General features: G+C 40.7%; 1 protein-coding gene across 1 annotated transcript in view; it reads left to right on the top strand.

Annotated features, from left to right (window-relative positions):
- LOC122810772 (adhesion G protein-coupled receptor E1-like) overlaps positions 1-20682 on the top strand; it is a 268188-nt gene extending 247506 nt beyond the window's left edge. The window contains exon 4 of the mRNA XM_044082333.1: positions 20474-20682. Coding sequence (XP_043938268.1) covers positions 20474-20682 — 209 coding nt within the window. The remainder of the gene's footprint in view (positions 1-20473) is intronic.
- The last annotated feature ends 1472 nt before the right edge of the window (positions 20683-22154 follow it).

Below are 22154 nucleotides of genomic sequence, written 5' to 3'. Positions count from 1 at the left end.
TATAGAGAAAGGTATGGGATACAAATCCCAGACTGTCATTGCTATACTGAATGTGGCACTCATCACACCTATAATTATGTGTAATGGCACCCTTGCTATGTGACTGCACAGGCATATCTTATAGCTGTAGCAGCCACACCGGTTCCATGGTATACCAATACACAGTGTAGATAACATATCCTATGGAGTCCGTGCCAAGACTGTACATGTGTAGTCTGTCTCCTAAATGCTTTGGAGGGGATGTGTATGGCTGCCATACAGGGAGGTGTCAGATCCCACTGTGTACCTCACATGTTTCCATGATAGGACTAACATTTGCCTTACCTGTTCTACGCACGTACAACATCACTGTGGTATAAATATTACATGCTGGAGAGACAGGTGTGTAACACAGACAGTGCACCCTATATGAAACAGCCCTCCGTCTGCATGTGAAGCACACATCTGCTGTGACACGCATCATTTTCAGGTTACACAATGGGATGCAAAACAAGACAGTCATAACTGGTGTCAGACAAATGTCTGCACTGGGCACAGGAAGTTTATAGATGGGTCATCTCCATCACTACAGCTTGTAGATGTGTTAGCTCCTAAAATCCTGGTGACACTTTTCAAGGGTATCATACCTTTTCACAGATTAGGGATGCATTAGTATGCTGAATGACACCATAGTCTTTGTTAACACATATGAAACTATGGAGCCATGCACCTATAGTGCTATACCTTGCTGAAGACGTATTTATTCTGTGCTGATATCCCATCCTGTGCTGTCTGTGGCTTTATTGCAGCTGCGTATCCATAGGTTTTCCCAACAGACTCCTGTAACAGAAACATAAACAGCTCTGTAACACACCTTTCATTGTGTAAGCATACAGCCATTACAACATCATACAGTACAATTTACACAAAAGTATGTGGCATACTCAAGACAAATGTCAGCATACAGTATCTGTCAGTAACCACTACAAGTGACATGGTAAAAGAAAATGCAATACATAAGTATATGTTAATATATATACTCACACTGTGCATCAGACACATAGCTTCATTTCCCTGCATCAATTGTGAGGAGGACAGGGATGTGGCACAGGAATCATCACTTGCACAGGGTGTGTGTGGGGGTGCAGGAGGCCTAGGCTGACCCAAAAGGTTGACAGCATGTGTGTGAGTCAGGAAGGGAAGCAGGTAAGCTGGACCATGAAAAGGTACAGTGTGTGTCTGTAGGTCAACTGCATTTGACAGTGGTGTGTGACTGCATGCATGTACACAGTCAAGCTCAGTGCTAGCTCTACATATGTATGTTGGACAACTTTGAACTGTGCATGGTAGAGCTGACAGTTCACCCTCTCCAGCCCCAAACAATGGAACTGGCTCTGCCACGAGTTGCATTGGCACCTCCATGCCTAAGGTCAGAAGTGGTGCTAGTACCTGATAGTAGCTGCTGTTGGCTGGGAATATGTTCTCCACAGGAACACTCAGGACCATGAGCCCATGTCCTGCCACGTCTTGGTGTGGACAGCACAATCCCCTCTCTAGTGCTGGATGTACTGCCACTACAGGAGCATGATTTTGCATGGCCATGTGGACTCTCAGCAGATGAGGTTACTGACATACATCCACAAGTCTGATGCTCATCTCCAGTCACATGCTTCAGCACAGACACTATGGTTTCCAAGTCAAGCACTGTCTCAGCCTACCTTCTGTCCACTGCATCAATTAACCAATCCAGACTGTCATCAATATGGTGGGGGCAGTCATGGATGTCAGACTGTGCTGCATCCCAAACCCTACGCATATGTCTGGAGTTCCATTCAGAATGTGCCTGTGCTTCCATGATGGCCCATAACATGTGCCAAGTAACCCATGATGTGACACCTGCAACAGTTGATGGACAGACATCAGGCATGCTACAAGCACCCCTATCAATCCAACTGGTTGGAACCTCACCAGCTTTCTGGCTATGGCCAGTGTGTACACTCACTGGAGCCATAGTTGCCACACTTTCCTGTTCAATGTCCCCACCCTTTGACTGTCCAATATTTATGGTCTCTGGGGACTGTGTATGTATAGGCATGCTGGCTGTGTGCAGTGACAATGAGGGAAGAAGAGTGATGTCAACCTCTGGGACAGATTCAGCCCCAGAAACCCCACCTGTGCATCATTGTGACCACTATTATCGTCAGAGTCTGAGGAGACACTGATATCAGGTTGTGTAGGGGACAGACACCAACCCTCCCGGTCATCTGTGATAAAAAAGGAAAAAGCAGTACATTCATACCTGGACTTTTATGCTCTGCAGTATTATGTTGCATTATATGTAAAGCTCTATACACTGTCATCAATATTACAGACCTGTTGAACACCCAACCTCAAATAGTAGGACAAGAGGACATTACTTTTCCCACTAACACCTGTAGTTACTTGTAAATAAAAGTTCTTTACACAGCAATCTCATTAGCAACAGTGAGGTACATTGTTGACATTTGTGAAGACTCTGCACAGTTGACATATATGACAATCTGTAATGTCCTGACAATACTGTCACATTTATCAATGTGGTCACACCTACTAGGCATATGTATGAGTCTAACGTGTACAGTCAGAAAATACATATGCAGCTGGCAAACATGCTGACAGTGCAGCAATCCAGGCAGCAGGACTGGGATGACACTTTAGGGATTACATTGCTGTAAACATACATCTATAACAAAACAATGTCATGCTTCCTTGGAGCAGGACCACAGGCTTCTCTGATACCTGATGGAACTTTGAAAAGTTGAGAGAGCGGTAATGTCAGTATCACCACATTTTCCACCACAATGAGGTAATACATCCATACAGCTCGCATTTACAGTAACTACTGTGTTAATTGTTATATTGCTCAAAATCTGTGCATGACAGTCAAACTGCAGTTAAACCCTTCCCCCCAAAGAAGAAAGACCTGACACCCATGTAAGGCACACTGAATGCTGCAGTATTGCAATGCTGATCAAACTGAGCTTACCTGCATGCTCCTCTACAGTGGAAATTGTGGCACTAACATCTACGATGTAGGGTGTGATGGGTGGATGGGAGATGTCATGTGTACCTAGATTTGCCAGGAATTCCTCAGTGGTTGAGAGTGGTTATTCCACTGCAGGACCTCCACCTATTATGCCACGATCCCTGGCTACATCTGCTGTTCTATTGCATGCAGCATTGATCATGTCCATTGCTTGGTGATGAACCTGCTCATATGTCCTGCTCTGATGACCTGTGGCATTGACATCATGGACAAGGTCAGCCCACAATGCCTCTTGCTGTTCCCTGTTGTGCCTCCCCTGGACTATAGGAGGTAATGGTGTTGATGGAGGCCTTCCAGTATTATCTCATTCTCTGCATCCATGAAAGGTGCAGGGTGTCTAGGATACATGTTTCCTGAAAGACAACAATAAGGGAACACATGTCAGGATCACATACGTGGAAGTACAGTATGTAGAGGTACAGCAAGGACAGAATGGCTGGCAGTATCCACTGCTTGATCACACATGTCGTAGTTCACTGTGTGCAAACATACTAAGTGTGTGGATACAACTAAGATACTAGCAATAGTCAGGTATTCCTATGTGTGCCATGACAGATACCACTGTATGATCATACAGCCAACACTGTCAAAACAATTGTGCTAAACAGATAGTGTGCTATTACAAGCACAATAAAGAGAGAGTCAAATGAGACCAGTGTGCCACATTGACAATAAACATTCTGCCCTTGATGCATTGCACTTCCTCTGTATGTGTAACAAATCTGGAGATAACTGACATGTCATTATCACAGTTCTAAAAAAGGCTTAGTGCTGTATTCCCTATTCCCCATAATTATATTCGCACATCTGCATCCTGCTGTAAACAAAAAGGTTACATACCTGATGGAATGCAATACTCCTCTGATATATGGTGATAGTTAAGTTTTTCTGTGTGAAGAAAGTCTCATACAGAATGGTTCACCATAACCAGCTGTTTGCCTTTTTAACATGCTTCTCATCAGCAGGTGATTGCCTCTTAACCAATCTGTGGTTCTAAAATGCTAAATGCAGCCAACACAGCTGATTTGCACTCTCATCAGCCAATGGCCTGCAGCCACTGCACAATATATAAGGCCTTCATGTAGGTTAGACGCCCTTTCTGTTATGTTGTGCTGGACATTAATAGGGAGAGGAGACTACATCATCGCACAGGGTAGATCTGTAGTTGCAACTTTTATATAGAGATATGTGTGTGTGTGTGCTACAGGCTGCAGCTGCTGCTGTAGGTAATAGACATAGGCAGAGAGTGTGAACATTTTGGAGGACAACAAGCAGTAAGAGTAACTGTGGGAGCTGTGTCAGCCTTGTTGTAACATGCAGAGCAGAGTGAGGGTACCCTTTCCACTCCAATTAAGGCATGTGTGCAAGTTAAGTATACTAGGCAATGATATCACTAAGAGAGTACTAGGCAACATGCTTGTTGTGTCCTTGAGCAACATGGGAGATAAATATAAAAATATGTCCACCATTTAGGCAACTGTCAAGCCATATATTACAGCCTGATAGGAATTTGGAACATGTATGAGAGCAATCGTTGTTACAAGCAGGGACTTCAAATGTGTATGTTAGTTGTGCAGCCATGCTAATTTGCACTGAGTTTGAAAGGATTTTGTGGTTCACTCTGATATTAGTGTGCCTCATTTGCATTCCCTGTGTTGAAATTCTGTGTGAATACATATTATTGCATGATGTGACACTTTATACACTTATAGTTTTACCACAAGAATATATGAAGTGTGTTCTTATCTGCAGGTATGTGACTTCCATCAGTGAAAAGCAGACATTTCATTTGAAATGCATTGTGTAGATAAAGAGTGCATGACTCACTCATTAATTGCTGGCTTCACAATAATGTATTTAACTGCTACACACCACTGGATTTGAACCCAGGATTGTGTGTGGTAAAATGTACTGTTTGCAAGGCATTTAATAGACTGAGCTACTGAGTCACTACTACAGTTGGTGTATCTGCAAGATATAAGTGCACAAATACAGGCTGTGACATACTTTTTTATATCCATCACTATGTGCATGGCTTTATATGGATGCATTTCTGCATCAGGGTCCCAGGTGAACACGTATTTTGACATTAATGTCTTAGCAGGTATATTTCTAATTGTTTCTGATAAAATGGCAGATTTACCTGCTATCACATAACAGACCCCACTTACATCCATTATTATGTATTTGGCTTTCTAGTGGTGTAGTCTTGCACCAGAGTCCAAGGTGCACTCTCATTTTTTCCATTACATTTAAATCATGCTTGCACAGTGTGTTGTGTCACACAGCCCCACTGAAACATGCTTCATGACTGTAACTTGCAATTACTATGTTTTGTTTAAACCGCCTGTTTTAGTTAACAGCTGTGTGGCATCACAGGCTAATGCAGTTGTCTACTAGTGTGATGGTTTTAATTTCGAAATAGGAAAGTGGTATTTATTTTGTACATGTTTATTATAATTTAAAAATATTTATATCAATATAGCTCTGTTTAGCTGAGCTTAGTGAAGCTGCACGATGCCTCATGTCCTGCAGTGTCACACTAAAAAATATAAAGAAAATAAAAATGGGGAGATAAAAAAGTGGTGAAATGGGGTGCAAGCAGAGGAAAATCAAAGTGAAAGGCATGTAGGAATGTACAAGAAGGGTGTAGGATAGCACCATAGCTATCCATTTCTGGTAAAGCAACAACTGTACACTTTGACAGAATTCTTGCATGACTTTGAGCTCTCACCCCAGACAGAGGGGTGAGGACAACATAACTGCATTGTCAAGCCAGTTGGACCAAATTACATGTGCCCAGTGGACATATGTGTGAAATGGAGAGCTATGTATAGGATGATTTTTTTGGTGGAGGAGCAGGTGCCCATTTTATTTTTTTTAAGTGAGTGAAATGTTGGAGAATGGACATATTTACATGTGGAGAAAGTAAGTTGGGTAGGTGAGGAAGCTTTTGCAGACAGACAATACAGCAGGCAGGGGTGGTGTGTGACATATGATGGGGTGAACACCTTGGATGAGACAGATTAAGCAGTTCTAATTACATTATGAAAAGTCATAACACTTGGGAGGCATGTTTGTGTACATTAAGTAATTTAGACTGGCGCCATGCCTTAGATGACAGGCATGGGAGTAGAACCCAATAGCTGTGACAACAGGGGACATCTGCAAATAATGTAACAGTTGACTGTAGCAACTTAGAGCAGACATGCAATGAATTCAGCTGTACTGCAAATATTAAGGCAGATTTATTTAGGAAACCACAATGCTGCTTAACACTTTATTAGTATTGCTGATAATTCTCTGTGAAATCTACACACAATATCTGCTCATAACATGGGCTACCTCAACCATATACCTTTTGTTCCTGGAATGGAAGAAAATGAGAGCATTATGTGACTAAAATTGGCTTGGAGATAACCTTGAAACATACAGTACTACGAGCTGAGCAATATATTTTTCAGGCATTCCTTTTGCATTGTAGAGCTATTACAGCTTTACTGTAGACTGCAGTGATGGTAGAGCACACATGCAATGAATACAGCCATACTGCAAATATTAAGACAGACTTATTTAGGAAACCACAATGCTGCTTAGCACTTTATTGGTATTTGTGATAATTCTCTGTGAAATCTACTCATGATATCTGCTCATAAAGTGGGCTACCTCACACATGTACCTTTTATTCTTGAAGTGGGGCAAACAGAGCATTATGTCACTGAAACTGGCCTGGTGACAGCCTTGAGTCATACTCTGAGTTGTGCAATACATTTTTCAAACCATTAGTTTTGCATTCTACAGCTATTACAGTTTTACACTTGACTGCAGAAACCTTATCATAGTCATGCAATGCTTTACACCTTTTTGCTTACTTTTATTGCTATTGTTTATTCTTTATTGCAATATAGTTGTTTGTTTGTTTGTGTCTTTTGGCTTTTCCCGGTTAGGGGTCACCACAGCAGAACTCCGGTCCGCTAATTATTGGCAGTTGATTTTAACGTACCGGCTTGCCAGGCCTGACGCACAACCTTTAACGAAGGTATGCCCATTCACGCATGTCTCTACGCAGAAGACACTCTAGCTGAGAATCGAACTGGACAGCGTCTTACTGTGAGGCGACAATGCTACTGCAGCACCACCACAATATAGTTGTTATTGTCCATTTATTGTACTACAGCTCTAATTGCCCATTTACTGCACTACAGTTTTTATTGTTTATTGTTTATTGCTTATTGCATTACAGTTAGCATAATGTATCTGTACTTACTAGACGCACGGTGCAACCTGGCCAGATGCCCAGCCTAGATCTGAATGTTGCAAGTCCTCACAGCTGCAGCTGTTAGGAGAGAAACGCACCATTATGCATATCAGTTTTGCACAAATTCAGCTTGTATTATAGTAAAGTAGTAGCAGAAATACTTGCATATCTGTTGGGCATCCCTAGCCCTGGCCTCTTGGACCCAAGTGTCCAATGTTCCCCTCCATGTCTGCTGCAGGTCATTATAGTGGTGACAACACTGCTCACCAGTGTGGGGGATACCAGTAGCACTGGTAAGTTTCCTGGCCAACCAATCCCATTCCTTAGCCTTACATTCTGAGCCCTGGTAACTGCCCTGCAACAGCTTAGGTTCATAATTGCTTGTCAGGAGCCCAACAAAAACCCTGGACTACTGCACACCCCATTTCTGTGCCCAAAAGTGTGCACCATCTCCAATACCACCTGGCATACCAAAAGTTAGAAAGACTAAAACAAATGGTGCAGAATTCCCACCTATTGGTATTAAATAGACTGTTTTCCCACCCTTACATGTCATTTAGCTACATTCAAAAAATCTCTACTTTACTTAGCATCATGCAAAACAGCTAAACAGAGCTGAGCATCATGAAAACATGCACAACCATGGTTTTAGTGAAGCTTAGCAACTTGCAAGCAGTGGTAGCTGTTAACCATGTTTAAGCAATGCTTAACACTGTGTAGCACTGCCAAACATAGCATTTTTTGTTTTTTAAACAAAAAATTAAATTAGTATGGACTCAAACCCAGGACCTACTAAGCATTAGGCCATGTCTGCACCCATTTAGCTATCTGGATAATATGTAAACTAGTATACCTTTGCATATACTATTAAGCTATATATTACTCTTGCTAAGCACCATGCAGCACTGTGCAAATGAGCTTAAACATAACCAGGAATAAATAAGTAATCACATCTGGTTCTATTTTTAGATGTTTAGCAGGTGGAAGCTATGTATGTATAAGCGCGACTCAGCTTTGCTGCTCTCCGAGCCTCCCCTCGCAAATGGCAATTAAAACATAAATAAATAAATAAAACATATGATAATTAATTACATCCAGTTTCTATTTTTAGATGTGTAGCAGGTGTCAGCTGTCTATATGTAAGTGCAGCTTGGCGATGGTGCACTCCACACTGTGCTAAAAAAAACTACATACAAAATTATTACACTTGTGGATAACATCTGCACAGGCATCCACAACTAAGGGATAGGTTCATATGTTCATAGGTGTTTTCCAGGTGAACAACCACAAGAGCCTTTTTAAGTCTAGCCTTGCATCCCAAGTCTCTGACAAGTTCTGATACACTTGATAAGTGTAAGTATGGGCCTGGGAGAAGAACCATTTACAGGTTACCTGTATCCATTAGAGACATAGGTGCCAAACCAGGAATGAATTTCTGGTTTCCCATCCAGTTGTCCAAGTTGCACTTGAATTGGGTTAGGGAGGAACTCTGCTTCACATGGATGGGCAGCCTGTTCCGTAGACAGGGTAGTCTCTGAGATACACACCTATCTCTCCAGCAGTTCCTATTTATATCACAGGCAATGTTTAATTCTTTAGAATGGGTAATTATGGTGCTGTTTGTTTTGTGGATATGCAGGAGATCCATCAGAGTGAGGTTTGACAATTCCCTGTATGCCAGATATAGATCTCCCCTCAAAAGCCTGTAGAAGACAGAATACAGGGATGGACCCTTGAGGTGGTCTGCAGAGGACATATTACTTACGCCCTGTATTCTTTTAGTGAGAAACCTCTGTGGAATTTCCTATTGTTGGATATGCCCCATTGTTAGGTACATATCAAAGGGGCATTGTACTTAATGATAGGTCTGCTGAAAGCCAAATACAGTGGAACAATGACTTTCTTGGATGTAGAGGGAATAGCTTTGTTTATAAGTTTTAAAATATAAAATGATTTCCTCACCACTGTAGACACGTGATGATCAAAGGCTAGATTACTCTCTATGAGTGTCCCTAAGTCCCTGACTACTGGGTCATCTCTTAGGAGTGTGTTGTCAATATGATAGTTACCAGGGATGGATGACTTCCCAAAAGATACTATTAAGCATTTCTTGGCGTTTAGTTTTAGTCCATGGCTCTGGCACCAGATGTTTGTATCAGCCCCTCTTGTAGAACATTTGTGTTAGTGTGAGATTCAATGACAGCTCCTACTTTGCAATCATCTGCAAACTTAGTCAGCCAGAAACCACTGACATTCACCTTTACTTCTGAGAAGTAAATTCCAAAAAGGAGCAGTCCAAGGACTGATCCCTGATGGACTCCACTTGTAATTGGCCTCTTTGTAGAAGTGGACTCCCCAATTCTAACATTCTGCGTCCTGTCTGTGAGCCAGTTGGCTATCCACCAGGTGACATATAGGTTTGTTCCTAACTTCTTGAGTTTGTCAACAATGCCTGAATGGGGTATTGTGTCAAATGCCTTGACCAGGTCAAGGTAGGCAGTGTGAACAATTTTGCCCTCATCCATTGCTTTGGTGACCTTCTGAAAGAATGGAGGAACAGACTGCAGGACTGTACCACAAAACTTTAATGTGTTAAGCGCTTTTCGTTTGTTAAAATGACAAACTTCTTCAGACATAAACTGTTTTTTATGTTTTACTTGAATATTTCAAGCATGTATTTTAGTGTGTTATAATACTTACAATTATTGTTGTTATTCATACGGAATTTGTTTAGCAATAATGTTTAGTTTTACTAATTGAAAGAGAGGTGCTTGTAGGTAGTGTGTTTATCTCTTTAAATGAGCTGTTTGAATTATTGATTAATTAATAGTTATCTTATTTAAAGACTATTTCATGTGGTTTCTTTATGTCTGAAGAAGTTTGTCATTTTAACAAATGAAAAGCTCTTAACACATTAAAGTTTTGTGGTACCATCCTGCAGTCTGTTCCTCCGTTGTTTTGTACAATAGTTAGTTTGTTTGTCACCACGTTGTTTATGCAGGTATGATCTGCTCTTGAGAAAACCAAACTGGGTTGGGTCCAGTGTCTGAAGGTTTATTATATCTCTATTGATCATCTCCATGATAATTCTTTCCATGGCTTTTCATATAAGATTAGTGAGAATAATGGGTCTGCACTTTCCAAGGTCTGTATATGGCCCACCTATGTGCAAAGGGATGACTGTTGTATTTCCCCATTCAGAAGGCATCCTGGAATATTGTCTGGGTCTATTGATGTAGTGTTCTTGATCTTAGACAGAGCATTAAGGACTTGTTCCCTAATTATAGTAGGAGGAGTTATATTTGATGATATATCTGATGATATTTCCTAAGGGAAGGTTGAGGGGGAGAGAGGAGTAAAGTTGGAGCTGAATTTATCAGCCAAGAGGTTTGCTATATCTTCTGACTCAGTATAGGAGGCTCCATTCACCATGAGCTATGCACACAATTGTGTATTGCCTTTGAGGCTGCGGACATAGCTAAATAATGCTTTGTGGTTGTCCTTGGCTTGGGAGGCCAGACTTACCTCAAATTTGGCTTTGGTAGACTTTATTTGTCCTCTGAGTTGTCTGTTTAGTTTGAGAGTGCTTTTATCATGCTGGGTGCAGCACCTTCTACTTTTTGCCATAATGTTCTTCCTATTACACAGCTAATTGATTTTGTGATTCCACCAGGATGGCTTGTTTTTTGAGTTAGTTCTGTACTTTTTCCTGGTGAGTACAGCTGCCTCTATGCAGCTATTAACATGCTTGTACAGGGTTTCTGTAAACAGTTCTGCATAGACAGAAATGTTCTCAGGGTTTATGGAGACTTGACATTTTGCTAGGTTCTCACTTAATAGCCTTAGAATAGTTCCTGAATATTCCAGGTTTAGCTGGGGGTCCAGGTTTTGTTTTTACTTCAGAGAAGGACATTTTGTGGTCTGACCTTACCAGGGAAGGCATTACAGTAGGGGTTGTGCAGCAGTGTCCCATATTAATGAGGACCAGATCCAGTATGGTAGCACCCCTGGTTGGTGTATTAACTATCTGGTCCAGGGAGTTTGTGTTTACAAAATCCAGGAATCTCTGTGCATCTACATTTGGTGTCATATAGGATTCTCTGTTAATAGTGGGGTCATTAAAGTTACCCATGAATATGGTATTGGGTTGGATGGTTCATGTTTCTAATAAGTTTAAATACATGGTATGGGTTTCCAGGGTAATAGAGAAGGGGCCTATAGCTTGCAAGGAAGTAGTACTGGATTTTACCTATGGTGATTTGAACATGGAGCAGCTCAAGTGCATTGTCCTGTCTGACCAACCTTGAAGTATATTTTTGATGTAAACAGAGACACCTCCACTTGTAGTCCCTACCTGAAGTAGCTGGCCTAAATGTGTGGAAGTCATTATAATCTTGCACTGTTGGTGTGCTTTCCATGGCTTTAAACCATGTCTCAGTAACCGCACAGACATCAACATTCTCTAGGGTAAACAGAGCTTCTAGGGAGTGGAGTTTTTTTGTTTAGACTCCTAACATTGAGCAGTAATGCCTTTAGATTTTATTGGTTTTGATTTGCTATGTAGGAAGTTCTTTCAGTTTGGCATTGCCTAAAAAAGTCACTATGGGGGGGTTACAATGTTTTATCTCATATTCAAAAGCCTAGCGGGAGAGGTGCAGACCATTCCTGGCAAAGCATCATGGTCATTTGACCATCTCCTTCCATGCTGACAAATATTGCACCTCCTTAGAATTACATTAGAAACTAAGCCAATTATTAAAGTCAATCATCTTTTGTTAGTATTGTGGCATCATCATCATTGGAAAAGGTAAAATACTGCTCAATGCTAGGCTCATACAAGCCTGAGACACATATTCTGAGAATTCCATGATGTCTCTCTTCATATAGTCTAGGGAGGTACGTCTCAGGTCATTTAATCCCACATGGACTTGGAGTAATATTGGTAACTGTGGTGCAATGACCTGAGTGCATGCCTAATGTGGCAGATCCTAGCCCCGGATAAGCAACTGACCATACCTTTCTCCTTTCTCAGCCTGGTGAGAGGGGCATCAGTGTGTCTCACAATGGAGTCTCCAATAACTAGAATGTTGGATTGCATGGTAACTTGCCTTACGGGCTTAGAGGTAGAGACTGTGAGATGTAGCTCTATGTGTTGATGTGGGTGTTGTTTTGAATGAGCACATTTCGGGCTGCTGAGGGCATTTGTTCTGTGCACTTTGTCTAGGAGGTCTTTGTGGTTTAGGAAGGTTACATGTAAGTGCCTAGGAGGTCTTTGTGGTTTAGGAAGGTTACATGTAAGTGCTTCAGCATATATGGATCTATATGTCTGTTTTGATTTGTGTGTGATGGGTGCAGCATGTGTACTACTGACAACCTTATTGACACTAGGAGTACTTTTATATGAGAGCTTTGCCTCCGGTGACATTGTGTAAATACATTTCTCGCATACTGTATCATTTGTTTGAGAATTAACTGGTTGTCAGTAAACATGAGGCAATTTTTACATTGCCTCAGGATGCCCATATCCACCAGCCAGTAACAAAGACAGTAGGAAAGTTCATATCCATGGCAACTGACCCTTTTTTATTGATTCTGCAGTTGGAGTGAAAATATCAATCACTGTCAGGAGTATCCACTTTGCAACTATGTGGACAGTGCTTGTCACTGCAAACTAGTTGTCCTGTGTGCAACTAGGTATTGGAGAAATTTCAGTTGTGCTTTTACAGGAAAAATGTCACTCAGGGTGTCTGAGTCTTTACAGAACATTGCCAAACACTTGAGGGAAACTAATATGCAGACCCTGAAAATTTAAGGATGAAGTATTTAGTTAGAAACAAATCAAGAAATACTTACTGAAAATAAAGAATTAGCTTGTCAAAAATGATGAAAAGAGGGGAGTCACATGAATGGCTCCTGCCTGGCTACTACTAATGCTGGTCTCAGCACGGCTTCAGTCTGTTGGGATACAATACTCCTTTGCTTTTTCTCTCACCAGAAGCAAAATGTTACCACCAATCACAGGAAGAGAAGTGGGTCATAGTCTGTTTAGTGATCCACAGTCTTGTTCCAGATGATGCAAGGGTCTGTAGGCTTGTAGCCTTTTTCTGGTAGATGCCTTGAATATCAACCAGACCAATCAGGTACGTTAAGCACAGATGCTCACTCACCAACCAGAAACAGTCAAAAATCAATGCACTCTGCTCCTTCTCTCACCAGGATCAGAATATAAACACAAATTCCAAGGCGCCACCTATAAAGCAGTTAATAGGCTTTCTGGTAATCAACAGTCTCCAGAAAATAATGTCCATGTACTCCTTCTCTCGCCAGGAGAAAACAGAAGCATTAATACCAAGATGACTACTGAGAGGCAGAATGTGGGATCTCTAATAACTGGTGGTCTTGCAATAGATGCTTAAAGGTAAGATGAATAAAAGTGTGTCCTAAACACTGGAGTGTGCACTTAAACAGTTAAATATGAAAGTGGGTAACATAGGTTTTAGCTGTCTAAAAAGTTAGGTTTTAGTGGAGAGCCACTATTTTTAAAAGAGCAAAATAGATTGAAAGGGGATGGGCACTTTTGTATCCTGGTGCTATGGAATACATTCAAATGGCCGGAATAAAAAACAACACAAACCAAGGACCAGTAAAAACCAAAAAAAATCCACAGATGAACACGACCAAGCCAAGCAAAAAATATTGTTAAATTGCCTTTAATAAAGCGTCCCAAATAAACGAACACCAACAAGAATCTGTCAAGCGCTTCCACCTGGTTAATGATCTTGATAAAGCCTAGTATTAACCAGGCGAACGTGCTTGACAGATTCTTGTTGGTGTTAGTTTATTTGGGACGCTTTATTAAAGGCAATTTAACAATATTTTTTGCTTGGCTTGGTCGTGTTCATCTGTATACATTCAAATGGCCAATAAATTTAAATAGTTGAAGGGGAGTGATTTCACAAAAATATAATCTTGTGCTTTCTCACACCAGCCACTGAAAGTAGAGAGGGAACAAGATATATGGTCAAATTAAGATAAGAGGCAGGCAACAAGAAAGACAGTGATGTTTAAGAACACAACAGTAACAGGATAGGAGAGTGGGAAAAAATCTGTCTGACTCACGAGAGAGAGAGAGAGCTTTGGTCTCTAGTCAAGTTTTAATATGCAGTTGAAGGCAGAGTACAAGAAAAACACAGTGTAAACAAAACAAATCACAGTATACAAAATAAAAATGGCAATAAAGTAATACAAAATACAAGAAATAAAAAGCAAACTAACCTTTCCCTCACAGCAAGCTGTGGCAGACTCTGTATGAGCCTTTCCAGTAAAGCTCTGAAATGTTTAATTTTACCCCTTAAAAAGAAGGTTTAGTTCATAGCTGCACCAGTTCAGTTCACAGATGATTAACCTTAACTGACCTGTTTTAACTTATGTGTGACTCCTTAATTGACCTGTTCTAATTTATGTCTGACTCACAAGAGACAGAGCTGTGGTCTCTTCAAGTTTTAATATGCAGTTAAAAGCAGAATACAAGTAAAACTCAATGTAAAGAAAACAAATCACTGTATACAAAACAAAAAAGGTAATAACGTAATACAAAATGCAAGAAATAAAAACTATAGGATCATAGGAAGTTACTAGGCCACTGGCCCTGAGGTCCTTATAAACCTAGACAAGAGTTTAGCCCATGCATAGACAAATCAGCACCCGATGCCTCAGTCCAGCAGGGACACAGGTGCAATCCCAGGGATGCATTTTCTATTTCCCATCCAGTTATGTAAGTTGCACTTAAAAAGAGGTAAAGAGGTACTCTGCTTGACATGGAGAGAGAGTCTATTCCATAGATGGGGAGCCTGTGGGACACAAATCTTTCCCACCAACAAGTCCTATTGATGTCACAGACCAGGTTGAGGCCGCTTGTGCTAGTTACTCGAGTAGAGCTTGACTTGCGGATATGCAACAATTCCATCAAGGCAGGTTGACAGTTTCTCACTTGCATGTTTTTTAAAACTAAAAGCTCTGGAAAGATGAAAATTGCTGTGAAATGTTTTAAGTGTATTATATTTTAAAAATAAAATTTAAACAGTTGTTTTAGTGAATATTTTAGGGAATGTATTATATTTTAGAGATGAGATAAAGTTTATTTATTGTTTAAGATATATTTTACTAGCAGTGTAGTAAAAAAAAAGGGGGCGTGGTTTTTAGGATTGATTGTATGCCTATTTAGTATTTAAATGAAGTGTGTTTTACTGACTGCCTATGTAGTATTTAAATGAAGTGTGTTTTACTAACTGAATTACTTTGAAGAAGTTCCTGACTGAGCAGGGACGAAAGCTTGTGCATATACTTTGGGTGGAATAAATTGTTTGTACTTTGAATCTACTGGTGATATCATCCTTGTTTTTCTGCATCAGCTGCTCTCCAGCTCTGTGTGTGCCATTTTTTGTTCATTAGTGGTTAATTTGCATTTTGTTCAGGGTCCAAGATTGCCTCATATACCAGAAAGAGGTTATCTCTAAGGAGTCAGTATGAAACAGAGTAGGGGGATAGGGCTTTTAGCCTATCTGTGTATGGTAGATTTTTGAGGCCCTGGATTCTCCTGGTGAGGAACCTCTGGTCTCTCCAGCTGCTGCATGTGCTTTATGAGGTAAATGCCAAATGGGGCATTGTACTCAATAATGGATATTATAAGGGATGAATACAGGGATTTTATGACCTCCTTCCCCCTGGATGAGATACCCTTACTTATGAGGTAGGACATGTAGAAACTTTTCTGTACAATGATTTCAACAGCTGGTCAAAAGTCAGTTTCCTAATCAATATGGTGCTCAAATCCCTCACAACTGACAGTGTGCTTAGGACATTGTTATTAATGTGGTAATTTGTTGTGACATCAGTCTCCCTAAAGGGGATGATGAAGCTTTTTTTTGTATTCAGCTTGAGGACATGTTTCTGGCACCAGTCATTTGTTTGGGTGAGATCCCATTGGAGGATGTCCAAGTCACTAGAGGAATTGATGATAGCTCACAGCTTGCATTCATCTGCAAACTTGGTCAGCCATAGCCAACTGGTTTTGGCCAGCACCTCAGAAAAGCATATCCCAAATAAAAGAGGCCCCAAGACTGAACCCTTGGGTATGCCACTTGATACAAGTCTACTTTTTGAGGTGGCTTCCCCTATTTTGAATAGGTGGGTTCTATCAGTGAGCCAGTTGGCTATCCATCTGGTAACATACAGTTTGATGCCTAGTTGACAGTTTATCTATTATGCCCGAGTGTGGAATAGTGTTGAAGGCTTTGGCCAGGTCAAGGTAGGTGGTGTGCACTTTCTTCCCCTCATCCATGGCTTTTGTGACTGTCTCAAAAAAGTTGCCCAAATTTAACAGACATGACCTCCCCTTCATGAAACCAAACTGTGTAGGATTGAGTGTTTTGAAGTTGCCAATCTCCTTGTTAATGAGGTCCATGATAATACATTTCATGGCCTTGCAGATTAGGCTAGTTAGGCTGATGGGTCTATAATTTCCTGGATCGGTGGACACTCCACCATTGTGTAAAGAGATGACAGTGGCTGTCCTTCCCTCAGCTGGGACAAAGCTGGTACTCAGGCTTTAGTTGAATAGGTACTGCAAGTTCCTGCCTGAGTTCATGTAGGATGCAGCCTGGGATGTTATCAGGTCCCATGGAGGCTGTATTTTTTGCCTTTGAGAGAGCAGTGATGACCTGATCCCTAGATATAAGGGGGAGGGGGAAGGTACTGGGAATGTCCTGATTTACTGATGAGGGGACAGAAAGGTGAAATTTTCACTGAACCTGTCAGCCAGCAAGTTTGCTATATCTACAGCATTTGTGTATGTGGTGTCCTTGACCAACAGTTCTGACCAGATCTGGGTGCTTCCATTGAGGATACGGACATATGTGAAGAAGGCCTTATGATTGTCTGTAGTAGATTAGGCCAACTTGGACTCAAAATTTGCTTTGGAGGATTTTACTAGTGCTCTTATTTGTTTGTTTAGGCTAAGGAGAGATTACTTCTAAATGGGCATGTACTCCTTCTTGGTCCTGGACAACAATTTTTTTTCTTTTGTTATAGAGTTTATTTATTGCAGATGTCCAACAGAGGTCTATATTATAACACCGAAAGTGCATATGTGCGACTACATAAAAGTTAACACATAATACACGAAACCTAAAAATAGCAAACAGCCATACAATCAAATTTTTACCTAGGGAAAACACTTACACAGCCATTCACTAAAAAAAAAAAAATTTAACACCATAAACAGGTGGGGAACTTCACCCCCTACAACCCCCAATGTGGTGGGCTCTGCCACCCACACCCCCCCTAACTAAGTATACCAACTCCGAGATCACACTATAGGGAAGGAAAGGGCAACTCCATGAACTTGGCCAACTATCTCCTTGCCCTATGACATATTCATTGAATTGCTTATATGCGATTCGATGAATATGTATCGCTGTTTCCGTATTCTCTCAGAAGGCCTTTTCGTGCTTCTAATATAGACCCGTCCAGCAGACAGGTTTACTCTTCCTTGTGGAGGATATTTAGTACTGTCAGGTATTCCTGATTCAATGCATCTATATGAATATTCATATAGTAATTCGGTATAGTTTTGGATAAGGGTGCCAGTTCCTAGAGAGGGGGGGTTCTGTGAAGCAAACTAACCTTTCACTCACAGCAAGCTGTGGCCGAGTCTAGGTGCAGCTTTCTAGTAAAGCTCTACACCTCTGTCTACAAGGATTCAATATCCTTGTTCTTATCCTCTCCCTCAGCAGTACACCATTATTAATATGCATGGTGCTCTGCTGAGGGAGAACCATGGGCGTGTACATGGGTACATTCCATGTAGGCTCTACAGGGAGTTTATTAATTCATGGTGTATGTTTTCATTTTCTATGTTTTATTATATATCAGCTTATTGAACTCTTACTAATAAGGTGTGACACTTGAGCAGTATATGATTTTCTCTGTGTCTATTTAACTCCCTTTGAACAATGAGTTATAAAAAATCTGCAGAAGTTGGCAAAACCTTGTTTGAGATAGTTGGTTATTTTGTATCACTTTTTGAAATTTAGCTGATTGAATTTAACCATGCTTTACTATGTTTTGAGACTTAATACATTGGTCTTGAAATTTATTTTTGTCTTTCTTCTCTTTGGTGACTTAAGCTTTATCTGGACTGACTTGTCTGTGAACATTCAAGGTATGCAGTATCCTTTCTCCCTCATTTTTGGGTTCACAAAAGAAAATGGGAAAGATGGATAGTTTGTCTTAAAATAAACTCTGATACCACATTAGTTATATAACAAGAATTAGTTCTCATGAAACCCTGTTCCTGTGGAAAATAAGGTAGGGCTGACTCATCATAACAACTTGTAACTCAGATACTGTTCTTGAAGAGGTCATAGCAACATTTCATGAGCAGTTCCTTAAACATTTTATGTTTAAAGTCACATAGCCTCAGGGAAGGGTGCAAAATATTCTTTTTGTGCAACTCTAAATTTGTGAACCTTTTTCACATTTGTTTGACCTAGGGGTTGGAAAATATAATTGTCAGAATCCGGAGGACACATTCTCCATCCATCACATGAGGGTGCAAAGCAATTCCCCAACATAAACATTTGGTTATTCAAATACAGCTTGTGAAAAAGCACCAAGTTAATTGCTTATTATTTCAGCCTATTTTTCCCTATAATTGTTGTTTAATTTTGTAATTCACCTATTGATTTGCCATTTTTGCTTTTGGCCATACAGCATTTGGACAAGCAATGTGTACATAATAAGTTTATAACTGTATGAGTTATTTTGTTTTTCATATTTGTCCATATTTTATATGAACTTCAAAGTGTGCAAGCATCTCTGTTTTTTGATATGTAGTGTGGTATGCCTTGTGTATAACTGCTGCAATGCTTGAAAAGCAACACCTCCCCTTTGCTATTAAGTTGTATCTCTCTCTCTCTCTCTCTCTCTATATATATATATATATATATATATATATAAATATAAACACATCTACTTTTTCTCATACCTCTGTATGATGGAGGGATAAAGCTCAAAGTATGACCTAAATACCTAGATTTCAAGTAGCAGTTAGTAAAGTGGAAGAGCTGCCAGGGGAGTTTGAATAAATCAAAACAAAGGCTCTCAGGTTGCCACACGAAACAAGGTTTATTAATGTATATCACAATACACCAAAAAATAAAGCAAACTGGAAACTCAGTAAAAAATAAATATACATGTATAAGTACTAAGCGCTTTCACCCTCTAGTCATATGGGCATCTTCAGAGTATTTTTTACTGAGTTTCCAGTTCGCTTTATTATTTTTTGGTTACATGAGAGATTACTTCTATCCATTAATAAACCTTGTTTTGTGTGGCAACCTGAGAGCCTTCATTTTGTTTTACGAGTTTGAATAAATGACTGATATTGGCTCATCCCTCCTTTGGTGTATGTGTCTGTGTGTGAGTGTGCATGCAGTATTACCTCCTGCATGAATGGCTTGAAAGGGTTTATGTATCTCAGTAGGCAGCATGTACCAGACATGCAGAGAGACATGTATGCTCTCCAAGCTGTGCATTGCAGATTAGCCATATGTGAGATGTACAAAAAACATTCAGTCATTATTGAGGCATGCTAGGCTGCTGCAGGGATAGGTTTGGCATAATGAGGTTAAGGTCTTTACCTCACAGACACAAAGTGTAGGGTTTGATTCTGACCTAGGCTTAAAATGATTCTTCAGAGCAGTTAGCCAAGTATTCACTTATGAACATGTAAATCAGGAGAAAATATTCAATCAACATGGCCATGCCAGCTCAAGTGATCTACCATTAGCCTATCTTTCAGTGGAGAATATGAGACCTGCAATGAGAGGATGTGTAGTGCAATAACCATGTGCATTTTTGGAAAAAGATAGAGAGGAAGGTGTTTAATGGTCACCAGGCATGATTAAAAAAAACATGTTCAATTTCTTTGGTGTACATGCAAGCACTTTTTGTTAATTGAAGAGTTTGGTAAAGTATTATTTTTCTTTCTGTGTAAAGTATTGACATAACTTAAGATGTCTTGGTGAGAAACATTTTCATTTTGAATTTTCATGCTTTATAGACAGTGATTTTTTTTCTTCAAAATGCAGATGTTGATGAGTGCAATACAACAGGAATCTGTGGTAATTTTTCAGTATGTATCAACACAGAGGGAAATTACACATGCAAATGTCAGCAAGGATTCCAGTCAAAGTCTGGAAAGGATAATTTCACCGATGTGGCCCCTTCTGGATGCGTAGGTAAGGACATTATTGTAGGTGTAAAGGAAGACCACTTCCTCAAGGACAAAGCTTTATAATTCTGCAATTTTGTACAACTGCAACAAATGTAATCAGCTGCTTGCATTATTTATTTCTATATCCACTCATGATCACTTAAACTGAGACCATATTAGCATAGAGATGATACAGTAAAACATAATCCTGAATAGGATGTCAGTTACATGTCACACACACACACACACACACACACACACACACACATGTGCACTCATGCTGCCCTATACCATACCTCACCCAGAGGATCACTGGCCTAAAACAGATGCCCTATGCAGCTCCACTGAAGAAACTCCGGCTGTACTGGGTTGCATACCACCTATTCAGAGGTGATTTCTGCCTGACATACAAGGCCATGTCCAACCCAGAATAAATGGAACAAAATACACTGACCCTTCTGACATTGCCAACATCTTGGCTGACAGGTTCAGTGCAACCCCCCCCCCCACCACCTACAGGGCCTATTACCATTCCAGGGGATTGTGTAAGTCCAATTATTACTGATACGTTGTTTAACAAGGCTCTATCTAAAGCTAAAAACACTGTCTCCATAGGACCAGATGGTGTCCCAGGCTGTGTCATACGCATGCTCCAAAAGGAATTAACCCCACATCTTAATACCCTGTTCAGTCTCAGCCTGTCTACAGGATATGTGCCCATAGAATGGCGTACGCCAACGGTGGTCCCGCTACACAAGGGTGGGGCCACAACTGACCATGGGAACTACCGACCAATAAACCTGACCAACCTGATCTGTAAGGCTATGGAGTGAATCATTATGGAACTCATAAATAGAGAAATTGGGAACCTCCAGTCGCTGGACCCCATACAGTTCGGCTTCATCAAGGGCAGATCATGCCTCCTGAACCTGGTGGATTTCTTTGAGACAGTTACTCAGGCTATAGATAAGGGAAAGGAGGTACACACAGCTTACCTTGACCTTGCTAAAGCATTTGACACCATTTCTCATTCAGGTATTATTGATAAGCTCACCAGCCTGGGCATAAACCCTTACGTCACAAGATGGATCGCAAACTGGCTCTCAGACAGATCCCATAAAGTAAGAGTAGCAGGATCTATGTCCAAATCCAGACCAGTAATGAGTGGTGTGTGTCAGGGCTCTGTCCTGGGGCCCCTCCTGTTTGGCATATACTTCTCAGAAGTACAGGCAAGCACAGAAGGGCTGTGGCTGACTAAGTTTGCGGACGACTGCAAACTGGGTGCTATAATAGAGTCTCCGGCCGACATGGAGATCCTCCAGAAGGGCCTAAATGAGACTGATGCATGGTGTCAAAGCCATGGTCTCAAGCTAAATGCAAAAAAAAATTCATAGTAATCCCCTTTGGAAAAAAACAGAGTACCCGCAAACTACAACATAGGAGGTAATCCCCTGAAATCTGAAGAAGAAATAAGGGATCTAGGGACCCAAGTAGATAGTCAGCTTTCCTTTGATAACCATGTTGCCAAAGTGGTTATAAAATCCTTCTATGTGACC

This window comes from Protopterus annectens, chromosome 9.part0 (genome assembly GCF_019279795.1).
Source record: "Protopterus annectens isolate FY-2018-M chromosome 9.part0, PAN1.0, whole genome shotgun sequence".
Taxonomy (NCBI): Eukaryota; Metazoa; Chordata; order Ceratodontiformes; family Protopteridae; genus Protopterus; species Protopterus annectens.
Note: the sequence above shows the minus strand (reverse complement) of the source record. Positions and strands in the feature narration are given on the sequence as shown.